At 46.2% G+C, this 13,420-nt stretch overlaps 1 protein-coding gene across 6 annotated transcripts in view; it reads left to right on the forward strand.

Moving 5' to 3' along the window:
* Positions 1 to 12,908, forward strand: part of fhod1 (formin homology 2 domain containing 1) — a 49,847-nt gene extending 36,939 nt beyond the window's left edge. For all 6 annotated transcript variants that reach the window (XM_082519177.1, XM_082519178.1, XM_082519179.1 and 3 more), the window contains 14 exons: positions 1,446 to 1,603; positions 1,761 to 1,817; positions 1,925 to 2,062; positions 2,184 to 2,350; positions 3,000 to 3,599; positions 4,078 to 4,233; positions 4,333 to 4,515; positions 4,662 to 4,781; positions 6,501 to 6,662; positions 6,742 to 6,932; positions 7,033 to 7,225; positions 7,892 to 8,069; positions 8,821 to 8,997; positions 10,486 to 12,908. In XM_082519177.1, coding sequence (XP_082375303.1) covers positions 1,446 to 1,603; positions 1,761 to 1,817; positions 1,925 to 2,062; positions 2,184 to 2,350; positions 3,000 to 3,599; positions 4,078 to 4,233; positions 4,333 to 4,515; positions 4,662 to 4,781; positions 6,501 to 6,662; positions 6,742 to 6,932; positions 7,033 to 7,225; positions 7,892 to 8,069; positions 8,821 to 8,997; positions 10,486 to 10,571 — 2,566 coding nt within the window. In that variant the 3' untranslated portion in view covers positions 10,572 to 12,908. The remainder of the gene's footprint in view (positions 1 to 1,445; positions 1,604 to 1,760; positions 1,818 to 1,924; positions 2,063 to 2,183; positions 2,351 to 2,999; positions 3,600 to 4,077; positions 4,234 to 4,332; positions 4,516 to 4,661; positions 4,782 to 6,500; positions 6,663 to 6,741; positions 6,933 to 7,032; positions 7,226 to 7,891; positions 8,070 to 8,820; positions 8,998 to 10,485) is intronic.
* Positions 12,909 to 13,420: the final 512 nt, after the last annotated feature.

Below are 13,420 nucleotides of genomic sequence, written 5' to 3' on the forward strand. Positions count from 1 at the left end.
CGCTCTCCACTCCACTGTACTGCACTGTACTGGTACAAATAAGCTAACTACATGTGTATTGATATACATGGTATAGCATACTTTTCAGTATGCTTGCAGCTAAAACTTGTGTAAAAACAATTTCTCACGTAAGAAGTGTTTCTCTCCACTTGGCTGAGAGAAACCTCTTAAGACGCCTCCAAATCTCTGCCACTATTAAAGACTTTAAACTAATCAAAGATGATATAATAATATTTCTGTCTGAATATGTAACTAATGCAAAGTTTCTGCACATTTTACGGAAACGTTACAAAATACTCTTTATGCTTTCAAAGTGACTACAGGCGTGGATGGGCAGCGATAACCAAGGACCCCCGTGTCTCTGTACGAAGTGACCTCAGATAAAAGATGCAAAACAACCACAAAGAGTGAGAAAACAGCCCACACGGCCCTGTTTTCAGCAGTAACACAGTCGGTTATGTTTGGAAGGTGGTTTGGACTTTTCAGAAGCGTCTCCTGCTTCTGCTCCACTTTTATCTAAATATGACTTTTCTTAGAGGAGCCCATCGCCGGCTCCAACTTTGGGACCAATCGTTTTGTGAGTCTCTCCTACTCACAGCTTTTTTTTTTTTTTTTTTTTTTTTTTTTTTGTAGAACCAGTCATCGATGAGGAAACTGCACGCTGTCACAAACAGACACATTATGATTACCATGCATCCACACTGACCCCCTCATGTGACCAAAGAGCGTCTCATTTCATAAAATTAACTAGAAAATGTTAAATTAGCGCGGACCTCTGAACGCTGAAATGAGAAGAGATTCTTTGGTGGCCAAGAACAACTGAATAATAAAAACACCATATAAAAATTATGTGTTTGGGTTTGTGTGTGTTTGTTGGCTCCGCGGCTCAGCGGTCCGTCCAAATCCTGACATATTAAAGTCATAAATCTGCACCGGTGGGATGTTTCAGTGCTGCGGATGTGGGGGGAGGGGTGTGTTGCTGGTGGTGGGGCTGACCGCGTCCTCCGGTCCTGAGTTTGGTTTGGTTTTGTCTTTTGTAACTCTGGGTGGAGTCTAATTGCTGGTGTTTAATCTGGTTTGGTTTGCAGTTGAGAATAAAAATGAATCTGAGATCAGTTTGACTGCGATGATTCGGTATTAAAGTAACTTAAGGGGGACCTTTTCCACTTAAATTTGCCTCCTGATTGGCAAACCTCCATAAGTAGCACCTGAGCTTTTAAATATGTTGACCTATTTATTTGAAACTTTGGCCAAACCTTTGTTTAATATGATCGTCCAAAAGTGCAACGATCAGAAGAAGACGGGGAAATAAGAGAAGAGACTGAAAAGGTCCTCTTTAACTTGACGCGAGAAGTCCAGAGTTTGCCTCCCGGCTCCTCAAAGCAGCCTCGAAGTCTGGGATCAGGTCTAATCCCTTCCCCCCTCTCCTCTCTCTCTTTTCTCAGAGACTCCTTCCTGCGCATCCTGGCTGCCCAACAGTGGCAGAGGAAGCGAAAAACTAAAGACTTGAGCGAGATTAAGTTGCCCTCACTTGATGATGCCGTAACGTCAACTTTGGAGGGGACAGCGGACGAGGGCGCAGCCGAAGTGCCGTCACGTCACGGTAAAGCTTCACATTACAGTCAGAGAGCTGCACACAGCCTCCTGATGTACACGTGGTTCTGTTACTGTGTGATGGTGTTAATGCTGCTCCTGTGACTCCAGATTAAGTGAATGTGTGAGCTGACAGCCACTCTTCTGCTTCGTGTGTGTGTGTTCAGACTCAACATCAAGCAGTTTGGAAACAAACGGACATTCAGACTCCCAGGATGACCCAGGTGAGAGCCTACAGCTGCCCTCTACAGGCAGAGACAGGAACTGCAGGACATCTTCTCCTGAATCAGTCTGTTGGCATAAACTTAAAAACCAGTGTTTTTGTCTGCAGCACCGCTTGTGCAGCGACAGGGCAGCACGTTATCCAACGACACAAAGTTCATGCTCGACATGCTCTACTCAAAGACGGGACCCATGAGCCCCTCTGCAGCTGCAGACACCAATGAAGAAGAGAGGAGCTTCGTGCCTGGTGAGAGAGCCGCTTTTCTGCAGCTCGCTGCACATCCCAGACTTTATTAATATTATGACAATAAATAAAGTTGCAAAAACGTTCTTCTGTTCTTTTGTGATTTCGTTCCCTTTCCCATCAGGTGACGATGTGGCTGCTCGGGGTCGTGTGACTGAGCGTCTGTCCAGCTTCAAAGCGCGCTCGGCAGAGTCCTCCACCTCCAACGAGAGCAGCGCCTCCCGCAGGGCAGAGCTGGAGAGTCTGGAAGGCTCAACGCAGGCGGCACGAGCCCGACTGGCTGAAGAACAGGTCAGAACATGAAGGACGTTATTCTGTCTGCAGATGTTTTTCTTCTTCTTCTCTGCGGATCCGCAGGTTTTTAAAAGCAGTGTTTCTGTACTCGGTTTATCCTTCGTTCTTTAGTCACTTATCTGCATCTATCTTTAAAGTGAATCGGGTTTTAGTTGATGCACCGAGTTACTGTACAGGCATGAGCCAAAACCTGATGGTCTGGATAAGTAGAGTTTCTTGGGTCTATGAGAACATTCAGGTGAGGAGCTGAACTTCTCCAACAGGACTCTAGAGATTCTCTGAAATGTCGTGAGGAGCTCAGCAGAGTTCCTGTAACGAGTGCTGAGGTCATTTCTGAGACACGACGTTCATGGCGAGCAGAACAAATCAGCGTTTGCTGTTCATGAAATTTATTCTACAAGTCATGACATGCAATAATAACAGAGAGCATGCTTCTGCAGCTCCTCTGTTTTATTAAAGTGGTGCTGCTTTCTTGTTGTAGCCCCTCCCACACCCGCCTGCATCAGTGGCTCCAGTTTGAGGCCCGCTGGCTTCACGTTGGTGCTAAAGAGCAGGTGGAGTTGCGGGGCCGCATCATGTTTTGGCTCATGTGTGCAGTTTGAAGGTTGAACGTAAAGCTGATAAATGTGTCTCCATCCACCATCAGAAGCGTTACATCCGGCACCAGAGCAGCATCGACACCGAGGCGCACGCCGCCAGTCTGGACACCACCCAGATGACCCCGCTAGGCCCCGGCAGCTCCAACGACGCCTGGGACCAGCTGCAGCCGAGCGCCGCCGCCCTACGCATCAAGGACCTGGACTTTTCTGACCTGCTGGACGAGGAGGACATCGACGTCCTGGACATAGACACCTTCGACAGCTCCGCTTCATCCTTCACCCTCTCTGGAATCCCTCCCCCTCCTCCTCCCCCTCCTGGCATGCCGGGGGCTCCTCCCCCTCCTCCTCCACCTCCTCTACCGGGAGGTCTTGCACCCCCTCCTCCTCCACCTCCTCCACCAGGAGGCCTCGCACCCCCTCCTCCTCCACCTCCACCAGGTGTCCCCCCTCCTCCTCTTCTTGAGGCCTCTCAGAAGAAGAAGAAGACGGTGAAGCTGTTCTGGAAGGAGCTGAAGCAGGCAGACGGACCGAAGAAGTGTCGCTTCGGTCGGGGGACGGTCTGGGCGTCTCTGGATAAGGTGGCGGTGGACACCGCCCGCCTCGAGCATCTGTTTGAGTCCAAAGGCAAGGAGCTCCCTGTAACCAAGGTGGGTGGATGATAGATTCTCTTAAAAAAAAACTTAAAACCCTGCCTGAGACCCACAGAGAGCAAAATGAGATGCACTCGAGAGGCTGTAAAAAGGCGGGCTGCAGAAAGAGTATCCAATGTCAAACACATACGAGCTCATTTAAAGCGGTCTGCCACAGTTTGACCACCAGGGGGCTCCAGCGGGCTGTAAAATCCCTTCACTTTTACACTTAATGTTTCAACTCAAACCACAAATTAAACAAGCAGTGAATACTAAACAGAAAATGAACATGATCAGTGTGTTTAGTTTAACCAATTATCAGTTTACCATTAAGTGATGATTGTTAAGAAGTGTTACTGTGTAACTTTATGACATCACAGGAAGCGCTGACACTGCTAGTCGCGCTCGAGCGGCTCTCTTCCAAAGCTGGAGGAGGAATTATTGAGCGGGAAAACTGTCGCACTCGTCGCGTTTCTAACATGTCGCTTGTGTGCAGAAAGGACCGGAGACCAAGAAGACTGAGATTCTGGTTCTGGACTCAAAGAGGAGTAACGCCATCAACATCGGTATGACCGTCCTGCCAGCGATCCACGTCATCAAGTCGGCCATTCTCAGCTTCGACGAGTTCGCCATTAGCAAAGAGGGCATCGAGGTAGGGGTGACTTCCTGTGTGCGGACGGATCACAGTCTGATCCATCTGCTGTTTCATCTTCAACTTTAACGCTATGGGCCCTCTCTCTGTCCTGAGCAGAAGATCCTGACCATGACCCCCACAGAGGAGGAGAAGCAGAAGATCCAGGAGGCTCAGCTCGCCAATCCCGACCTCCCTCTGGGCACAGCAGAGCAGTTCCTGCTCACCCTGGCCTCCATCAATGGCCTGACCCCCCGCCTTCAGCTCTGGGCCTTCAAACTGAACTACGAGGCTCTGGAGAAGGTAAGCGAGCTGATTGCAGATCATTAGAAGATTTACACCTGAAAGTCACCTGAGTTCAGCTCAGCAAGATTACAGAAAAACTGGATCTGATTATAGTTAGGCTGTTATACTGCAATGCTGAGCCTGTGACTGTGTCGCCCCTGCAGGAGATAGCCGAACCGCTGTTTGACCTGAAGCTCGGCATGGAGCAGCTCGCCTCCAATCAGACCTTCAGGAGAATCCTGGCGACGCTGCTCGCCATCGGAAACTTCCTCAACAGCTCCAACGTGAGGAGGGACCCAACCCCACGCACGCACGCACATTCTAGTTTGATATCCTAGTGAGGACATAATGCTTTCCCTAGCCGCTCAGCCTAACCCTCAGCCTCACCCTAACACAATCCTAACTGTACCCACAAAGCTGTCTAAATAGACAAACACACACATGACAAGAGGTGTAGAAACTCAACTCTCGCAGCAGGAAATGTGAATCTCTCCATGGTTAGAAAAACTCACGTGCAGTTTGTACACGTCATTAAAGTAAACATACTTGCATATGAGGGATTTTACTGCTGCAGCAGGCAGTGATAACATATTCCAGACGTATCCAAATAAACTGAACAGCTGCTGCACAGAGTAGTGTGGTTGTCAGGTTAAAAACACTTTTCCCTGGTGGTTCAGCGACATGTGACAGCACTCTGACTGCAGCCAGTCAGCAGCAGGGAGGTCAGCGGTGCTTCAATCTGCTACACAACACGAGAGCCTCAGCCTCACGTTTCCTTCACTGCACCCTGCTGTTCACAGACAGGCTGTATGCACGGTTACTCACAGGAAGATGGAAGCAGATGTTTATTCCCCGACTTCTTTATAAAAACTGAATACATCGGTGTTTAGGAAGAGTTTTATGATCTGTGACAGTAAATGAACCAGGGCTTAAAATATTGAATGGCTGATTAAAAAGGATGTAGCAGCAGGTCTGCTAACAGCTGCTGTCCTCCTCACTTTATCACATCAAAGAGAACTGAACATAAACCATAGCAGGGCTGTTCCAGAGGCTGTGCATCGTGTTTGCTGCCCTAACAGAAGGGGATTGAAGGCGCTGTTAGGATGTCGTTGCCATCTTCCTCATCATCATGACAGCACAGTTTAAACTGTAAAGGTTACAGACTAGCAAACCAAGCTAGAATAAATACACAGCAGCATTTTACATTTCTAAAGGGAAAGCTCAGATTTTGCGGTACTGTGTCAAGAGGGAGGTTTGTGCTCTCAAACGGACTTTCGGCTGAAGCTTTCATTTGTGTTTATATATTTGCACGTTATTAAAAGTGAGATAAAATCAGGTTGAAAGAGCTTGATTTAAGCTTTATTTCCCCGTGCTGGCACTCTGAATCAGGCCTTTAAAAAGCCTGCACATATGTATTTATTCAAATCCTCTGATGTACTAATTTATCATTGATAAATCAGTGGAGTCAGAAAAACAGATCCCAGGAAGTGATCCCAGCTGTTTGACCTCGCTGAAGTCACAAAGAACAGTTAGAGCGCTGCAGGGCTGTTTTGCTGGACACTACACCACGTCCAAGCTATTTCTGTGGGAATGTTGTAATATAATATCCCACAATGCAATGCAGTAGTGACCTGTGTCACAACAGACACTGCTGGATGGTGATGATCTATTAGTTCAAGTATCTTTACTTTACTGGGTGTAGTGTACTTTTCACATGTGCTAATCATTACTTGGATCATGTCATGGGTGGGGTTTGGTTACCATGGTTGCGTGTCTTCAAGCGGTAGTTCGTCTGGGATCTTAGATCTGGCCAATGAGACGCCTCTGTGATGGGTAAGAATCTCAAACACGTGCACGGTGCTTTGTTTACATCCAAACGTATCTCTGACAGCGAGGGCCAGTTTGTTATTCCTCTAAACAAAGAGTCAAGATTGGAGATTTCAGGCGGAGATCAAACGTCGTCCTCTGAATCTGTGTGTGCGTGTGTGCATGTGTGTGCGCAGGCTAAAGGCTTTGAGCTGAGTTACCTGGAGAAAGTGGTGGAGGTGAAGGACACGGTTCACCGTCAGTCTCTGCTTCATCACACCTGTAACCTGGTGGTGGAAAATTACCCAGAATCCTCTGACGTCTACTCTGAGATCCCCGCCATCACCCGCTCGGCCAAAGTACAGTTCAGTCCTTCTCACCTTCACGCCGCCCCGATGTAAAATCGCCTGGTGCTGACTAGTTTACTTTTTTCTCCAGGTGGACTTTGAGCTGCTATCGGAGAACCTGGTCCAGCTTGAGAGACGCTGCAAAGCATCATGGGACAACCTGAAGGTGGTGGCCAAACATGAAACCAAAGCGGCGCTGAAGAACAAACTAACGGACTTCCTGAAGGACTGCACGCAGAGGATCATCATCCTGAAGGTCGTCCACAGGAGAGTCATCAACAGGTGACACATCAGCATGCGCGCACACACACACACACACACACACACACACACACACACACTGTCCTCGGCACGATGATGCACTGACCTCCTCCTCCTCCAGGTTCCACTCCTTCCTGCTGTTCCTGGGTCAGCCGTCGTCTTCGGTCAGAGACGTCAAGGTGACAAATTTCTGTCGGATCATCAGCGAGTTCGCTCTGGAATATCGCACCACCAGAGAGCGAGTGCTCACCATCAAACGGAAACGCGCAGTTCACCGAGAGCGCACCAAGACGCGAGGAAAGATGATCACCGAGGTAAGACTCTCCCCTGCATGTCAGAGGTCAGCGGCAACAGAATCACAAAATCTGAGTTACTTGATTTAAGCCAGTGCCAATCAGTTAACACCGTTATCTACATAGAATATCAAATATTTGTATTAATTAGAGAACGGCACCAAAGCCCACAGACTTCTAGCTTCCCAGGTTTGTAGTTTTTAAATAGCAGATTCACATAATGGTTGAATCTCACTGAACTTCTCGGATGATCTTTCAGTACAATTTAAACCACTGCAAACACACCTCTCAATCAGAGCCGCCACGCCTCCATCTTCAGGCTTTAATTAAATTCAAATGGACGAGGTATAAATCAGTTTACTGCCTGTGTGATTATTGCAAAGGAGGAAATCAGCTTCACAGACCAAAACATTTTTCTGCAGCAGGCTGTAAATGCGTTTAACTCTGCTGTAAAGTTGGATATTTTAACATGGAAGTCTATGGGGAGTGACTCACTTTTGGAGTATGCCTCCAGTGGCCACTCGAGGAACTGCAGTTTGTGACGCTTCTTCGATCCTTAGAGGATGCCACCAGAATTCACTGTTGAACAGAGAGGAATAAAAGAAAACATTTACAATCTAGAGATTAAATCACTGTTTACAGATATTATATTCTAAAGTGGGCTTATCCTCTTTCTCCCGTCCTCAGACGGAGAAGTTTTCAGGGGCGGTGTCACGTCCGGACAGCCCGTCCCCCGTTTCTATGGCAGCGGAGGCAGACCAAGATCAGGAGGAGGAGCATGAGAACATGAAGAACCTGCTGATCAGTCGCAGCAGCACCCTGAACTGTGATCAGAGAGGCCTGAGGCGCTCCCGAGCCGTCCGCAGTAAGACCAGCAGCTTTCTTCACCTCCACACGACTCCCACAATAACTGACTGTCAGCGCCACGTTCACCTCCGGCATCAGTTTAACTTTAAGGCCGTCAGGCTCGTGCTGCTTTTGCTAGAAATGAGCGTTCAACCAGTAAAATCAGACATAGAGATCCGGTCTGCAGCACGACATTCCCCACATTTTGATGTCATCGGAGTGAGGACGCAGAAAAATGTGACTGCGTCGTGATTTGAACTCAGACACGCTAAATCAGCTTTTTCTTTTTTATTGGAAAGCATGAAAAATTGAATATTTTCACCTCTGCTGGAGCTGCAGAGAAAAAAGTGAAATCATTTTCTTTTGCTTAAATCTGAGTAGAGCCATCAGCGGCCGGCGCCGCTCCACCGGACGCTGTAGAAACGTCCTTCAGGGCTCATTCAGAGTTACTCTGGTTGGTTAAAATGAAAAAAAGTTTTCTTTTCCGAACATTTCCATCAACATAATGACTCCATTTATAAATAACGTAATGAGCGATTGTTTCGGCACGCTCTGAATTAATTTCGTTTTTACTGTTAAATATTCGGACATCTAGTGAGTCTGGCAGATGCTGCGTCACACTGAAATTAAGCCGAAAGTTAGAAAATTGGGATAAATACTACTAAACTCTGAACCAGTTCGAGCAGCTGGGGATGGGAACACCCAGGCGCCCTCGCCCTGCTCCTTATCGCGTTCCTGCTCGTGGCTAATGTTCCGGTTCTGGTCCTCAGGTCTCGGCCGGGTGGAGCCGCCCAAGATGTCTTTAGCCAAAGAAGACGAGACGAGCTCCCAGGACGACGCCACAGATGAGATCATGGACCGACTCGTCAAGTCTGTTACCCAGAATCCCTCCGGCAGATCGTCCAGCCCCAAGAACCGCAAGCGGTCCCGACTGAATAGGAAGTCCCGTGAGTATGAATTTACTTCTTAATATTGATTCCCTGTGACGTCATCAGATGGTGAGTGCGAGGACGTGCCTAATTTTTTGTGACCTTGCAGACTTGTGGGCGGAGCATTTAGGCTGTGTTGGCTTTGCTGAGCCTTCGGGTCTCCAGCCGTCCCTAACAGAGTGTAGTCGAGGCTTTATGTGACTTCAACTCCCAGGGTGCATTTCTGCAAAAGCAGTCTATTAGCTTAAAATCAGCATTTTCATTTAAATGAGTCTCATGTAGTTCATCATCTGTCTGAAATGAGCGCCTGTCTCTTTAAGCTCCGCCCTCCATACGTGCTTTCTTCTAACTGGCTAACTTTCAGAAGCCTGCTGAGGGGCACCCGGAAGAAAAACCACATTTCTTTTTTTTCTTTTTTAAATCTTTCACGTTTATGTATTTGTTTATTTAATTTTAGTGAATTTTATGATTTTGGTCAAACACAGCTGAAGACGGTTTCACTCATGTTTAAATTTTTGCTTTTGAGAATTCTTCAAAGCTTCTTTTTGTTTTACTTTAGTCACTTTTTTCCACTCACAGTTTAAACTGACGAACGCAACGCTGCTTTCCAAAGGACGACCTGAAAAGCGAAACCTGAGCGAGGGGAAGCGGCTGCCCCTCACGTTCCCCTGCTGTGTTATTTAAGGTTTAGGGACCCGTCCTGCTGAAGGTCGAGTCCTCTGAGCTTCAGTCTGGTTCAGACTGCGTGGAGACACAACAGCAGCTGTGTGTCCAAAACAAGCTGATATCTGTGCAGCTTCATATCACTGTTTGCACTTCCTCAGTAAATCTGTCCACAGCAGCAGATAATCATCATCATCCTACTGCTGAGCGCAGGACACGATGAACTGCTGCTCGCAGGCTGCAGACTCATTTCTAAGTAACTTGGCGGCAGTGCGATAAACTGCAATCTTTGATTGGAACATTTTTGGAGTGTTTGACCTTCACGAGGTGTTTTAAAGCAAAAGACTCACAAATCTGCAGCTTCTGGCTTCTCAGATTCGAGGAGATGATGATGATGATTATTTACATTTGCATGACTAAAACTGACACTGTGCAAGAAACTAGTGCAGATTACATGAGTAATTAGTACATTTACGCTATAAATCTGAGAAAAAGGCTGAAAGATGGTATAATAGAGAAATATGTGTGGAATAGCACAGAAAGACGTGTTATGAAGACCTGTAGGAACGAGTTCCTGAAGCGTTCTCTTCTAGGAGCAGATAAATGGCTGGTTTTTTTTCTTCTTCCAAGTAAAATAGTTGTTATCAGGCAGAAGCTGGGAGTCGCTGGTCCACCCGAGCCTCCTCTTTGGTCTGTTCTAAGACGTAGGCAGGAGATATTTTAAACTTTTTATTTTTGGGCTGAAGATTTTCTGAAGAGTTTTGTGAAAAGAATCAAAATCAATGAAGAAGAAAGTTGAGCCCCAGCTTCCTGTAATGCTGACGTTGTTTCTGTGTGTTTCAGTGAGGAGGACTCTGAAGAGCGGCCTCAGTGTGGACGTGGTTCAGGCTCTGGGACTCAACAACAAGACGGCAGGAGACAGAGTCTGAGCTGCGACTGCAGCTGATCGATAAATCGGCGAACTATTGATTACAGAGACTGAACCCAGACCAGCTGAGCGGCTCCAGCAGACGTCGGGAGACGTGCGCTCTGCATTTGGAGACTCCTCCACCGGCACATCTGCCGCAGCTGTTCGGACACTTTGCTGTAGAAATAGTTGTGAGAAGAATTTTTCCCGCGTGACAGATTTTTACTGGTTTCCTGCAGCTTTGAAACATTTAGATGCTCACGAGGAAATCTGGACACAGAGCTGCGGTCTTACTGAGAAATGAGTTTAAGGTGTCGTTGTCAGGTGTCCGTCCAGAACTGAAAGTGTGAGAGTCGGATAAATGAAATGCGAGCAGAAGCACAGCAAAGCCTTCGACCTCTCGAACTGCTCCCATGTTTGTTTTAACTTGAATCGCCGCTGGCTCTGAAGTGTCACTGTCTGTGTGTCTCTTCCTGTCTGACTCTCGGCTCGAGCTCATCGAGATCTCAAAACAGTTTCTGGGTTTTGAACACGTGGCACGCTCGGGCACGCCACCCCGGCTGTTTTAGAAGGCCGGCGGTTTGTTGTTTTGAAAGTTGTTTCTGGGTTTTTTTGGTGATTAGTTTAAATTGAAACTTTTGGTATTTTGTTACATTTTCACTGACTTTAAGATAACTTTGGGAAGTCCCCAGTTTATAGTCTGTGTGTTTGCTTTAAGTCGAGCATGGCCTCTCCGACACGCGTCGCTTGTACCTGCTCATTTTTGTTGTTCAGTCTTCTGCGTTACCGCCACCTGCTGGACTGGAGTGTTACCATAATCTTTAGAGCGCGTGTAAACAGACCATCAGCGATGTGAAGGAACAGTTTCGCTCCTTAAATTATAAACTGGGAATAAAATTTCACAGCTGTTCTTAATATGAACTTTTCCTAAATTTAAGTTTAAAAAGTATATAATAAGGGAGCCACAACAGTGTGTAGTTTCGGAGCACGTCTGCAAAGGTGGATGCAGATTTAATGCCAGAGAGAACAGTGAGATGATGCGCTTGAGTCTGAACATGACATCATGAGTGAAACTGGCATGGGAGCAGTCCGAGTTAGTTTTACTGGCCACGTCCAAACGCCCGTCCTCAAAAATGAAATCGAGGGAAAGAAGTCATCCGGCACATAAAACATTTTTAATTGGTGGGCTTTACCGCTGCTGTCAGGTGATCCAGGCTCCAGTTCTCTGCATGTCCAGTTTTTATGCAAAGCTAAGCTTTATTTTTACTGTCGTATTCCACAGGATGGACTCTTCTGTTAAAGGTTCGTTACTGGATGGCCTCAAATTCTTTATTTCACAGCCAAAAACTGTCAGCGAAGGATCAGGAAGAGTCTGAGAGTTCAGCAGAAATGGCTGCGAGTTTCCTCCCTCAGAGGGTAAACTTTAAAATTCAATAGAAACGACAGGCTGGTGAATATATTTAACTTATTGAAGTGTGTGAAATATCCTCACGTTTAGCTCATTAACTGGTCTGTTTTAACTTTAAACCCGGAGACTGTGAGACTTTAGAAAATATCATAATAAAATTACAATTTTAAACCTGTTTTCCTAAGTAAGTGAAAGTGTGTTTGATGGATTTGGAGGCAAATGTACTTCATAGAAAGCTCAGCTGACATAATTATCAAACAGCAGGGTCCATTTAGTGGCTGTTCTGAGGATTATCTGAGGAATACGTTGCAAATAAAAGGTCAGATTCTTGTTAGATTTGTCATCCTGAAGCTGAATTGCACTCCGACCTGCACAGAGTTGAAGAGTTTGCAGAGTTTGCTGTTGCAGCGTCACAAACAGCACAAAGGTGGTCTGTTTAAAAACTTGACAGTTGTATAGTTTTATTTAAATTCAAGGTGAACGTGGGCTCATCAGGTCAAAACACATGGCACGGACTGGAAGGCGTGGTCACACGGACTCGGGCCCTCGTGGAGGCGTGGTCTTCAAACCGATTAATGCTCAGTTTGGAAAATTTTAATCACACATGTTAAAAAAAAAAGTTGGATTAAAACCTAAAATCACTTACGTGGTACAAACGTGTGTGTGTGTGTGTGTGTGTGTGTGTGTGTGTGTGTGTGTGTGTGATTACAGGGACTAACAGTGTGCGTCGGTCTTGGTGTTTTTGGCACTCTGAGGTGTTTTTATGGTTTCTTTCTGCGGCTGACTTCAGGTCAGTTTGTGTGAAAAGCTTCTTCACATTTTTTTTTTTTTTCATTCACAAACAGATGACGACTTTGTTTTAACTTAAAGAGCAAGACGAACATTTTATAAAAATATTAAATGGATGGTTGAATGTGTCGCTTGTATAATTAATAAAGATTTTTAAGAAGAGAGACGTGTTTGCAGTCTGTTCATTCACTCCACACAACAATATTGTCACGTTCCTCGTGCCTCATGTTATATTCTTCCACTGGACATCCACCCACTACACCTGCAGTGGCTCCACACCCTTCATTTCCCACAGATTAAAGCAACGCCTTCCTTTTCCACTCTGCATGCTAAACAGCTGCTCTCCAACACTTACAGCAGCCTCTGTGGGTTTTCAGCACGCTGGAATGACGCATTCAACAATGCAGTGTGGAGCAGGGAAATTATTTTACTGCTATTGTTAAATAATCATCATTATTACCATTGCATTAATAATATAATCTGCAGTATGATCATTGCTTTAACAATGTAACAGATAGCTTTAAGATGGCCTTAAGATGTTTATGATGATGTTAATTTTGTATTTCAGATGCAGTTATAACTATTGTGTACACAATGCATATCTGTGCTTATTTGAGTTGATGTTCAGGTTCTTTAAAGGTCTTAAGCTTCACTGACGTGACTGTTCAGGTGAT

Source organism: Aulonocara stuartgranti (genome assembly GCF_965226115.1).
Source record: "Aulonocara stuartgranti genome assembly, chromosome: 1".
Classification (NCBI taxonomy): Eukaryota; Metazoa; Chordata; class Actinopteri; order Cichliformes; family Cichlidae; genus Aulonocara; species Aulonocara stuartgranti.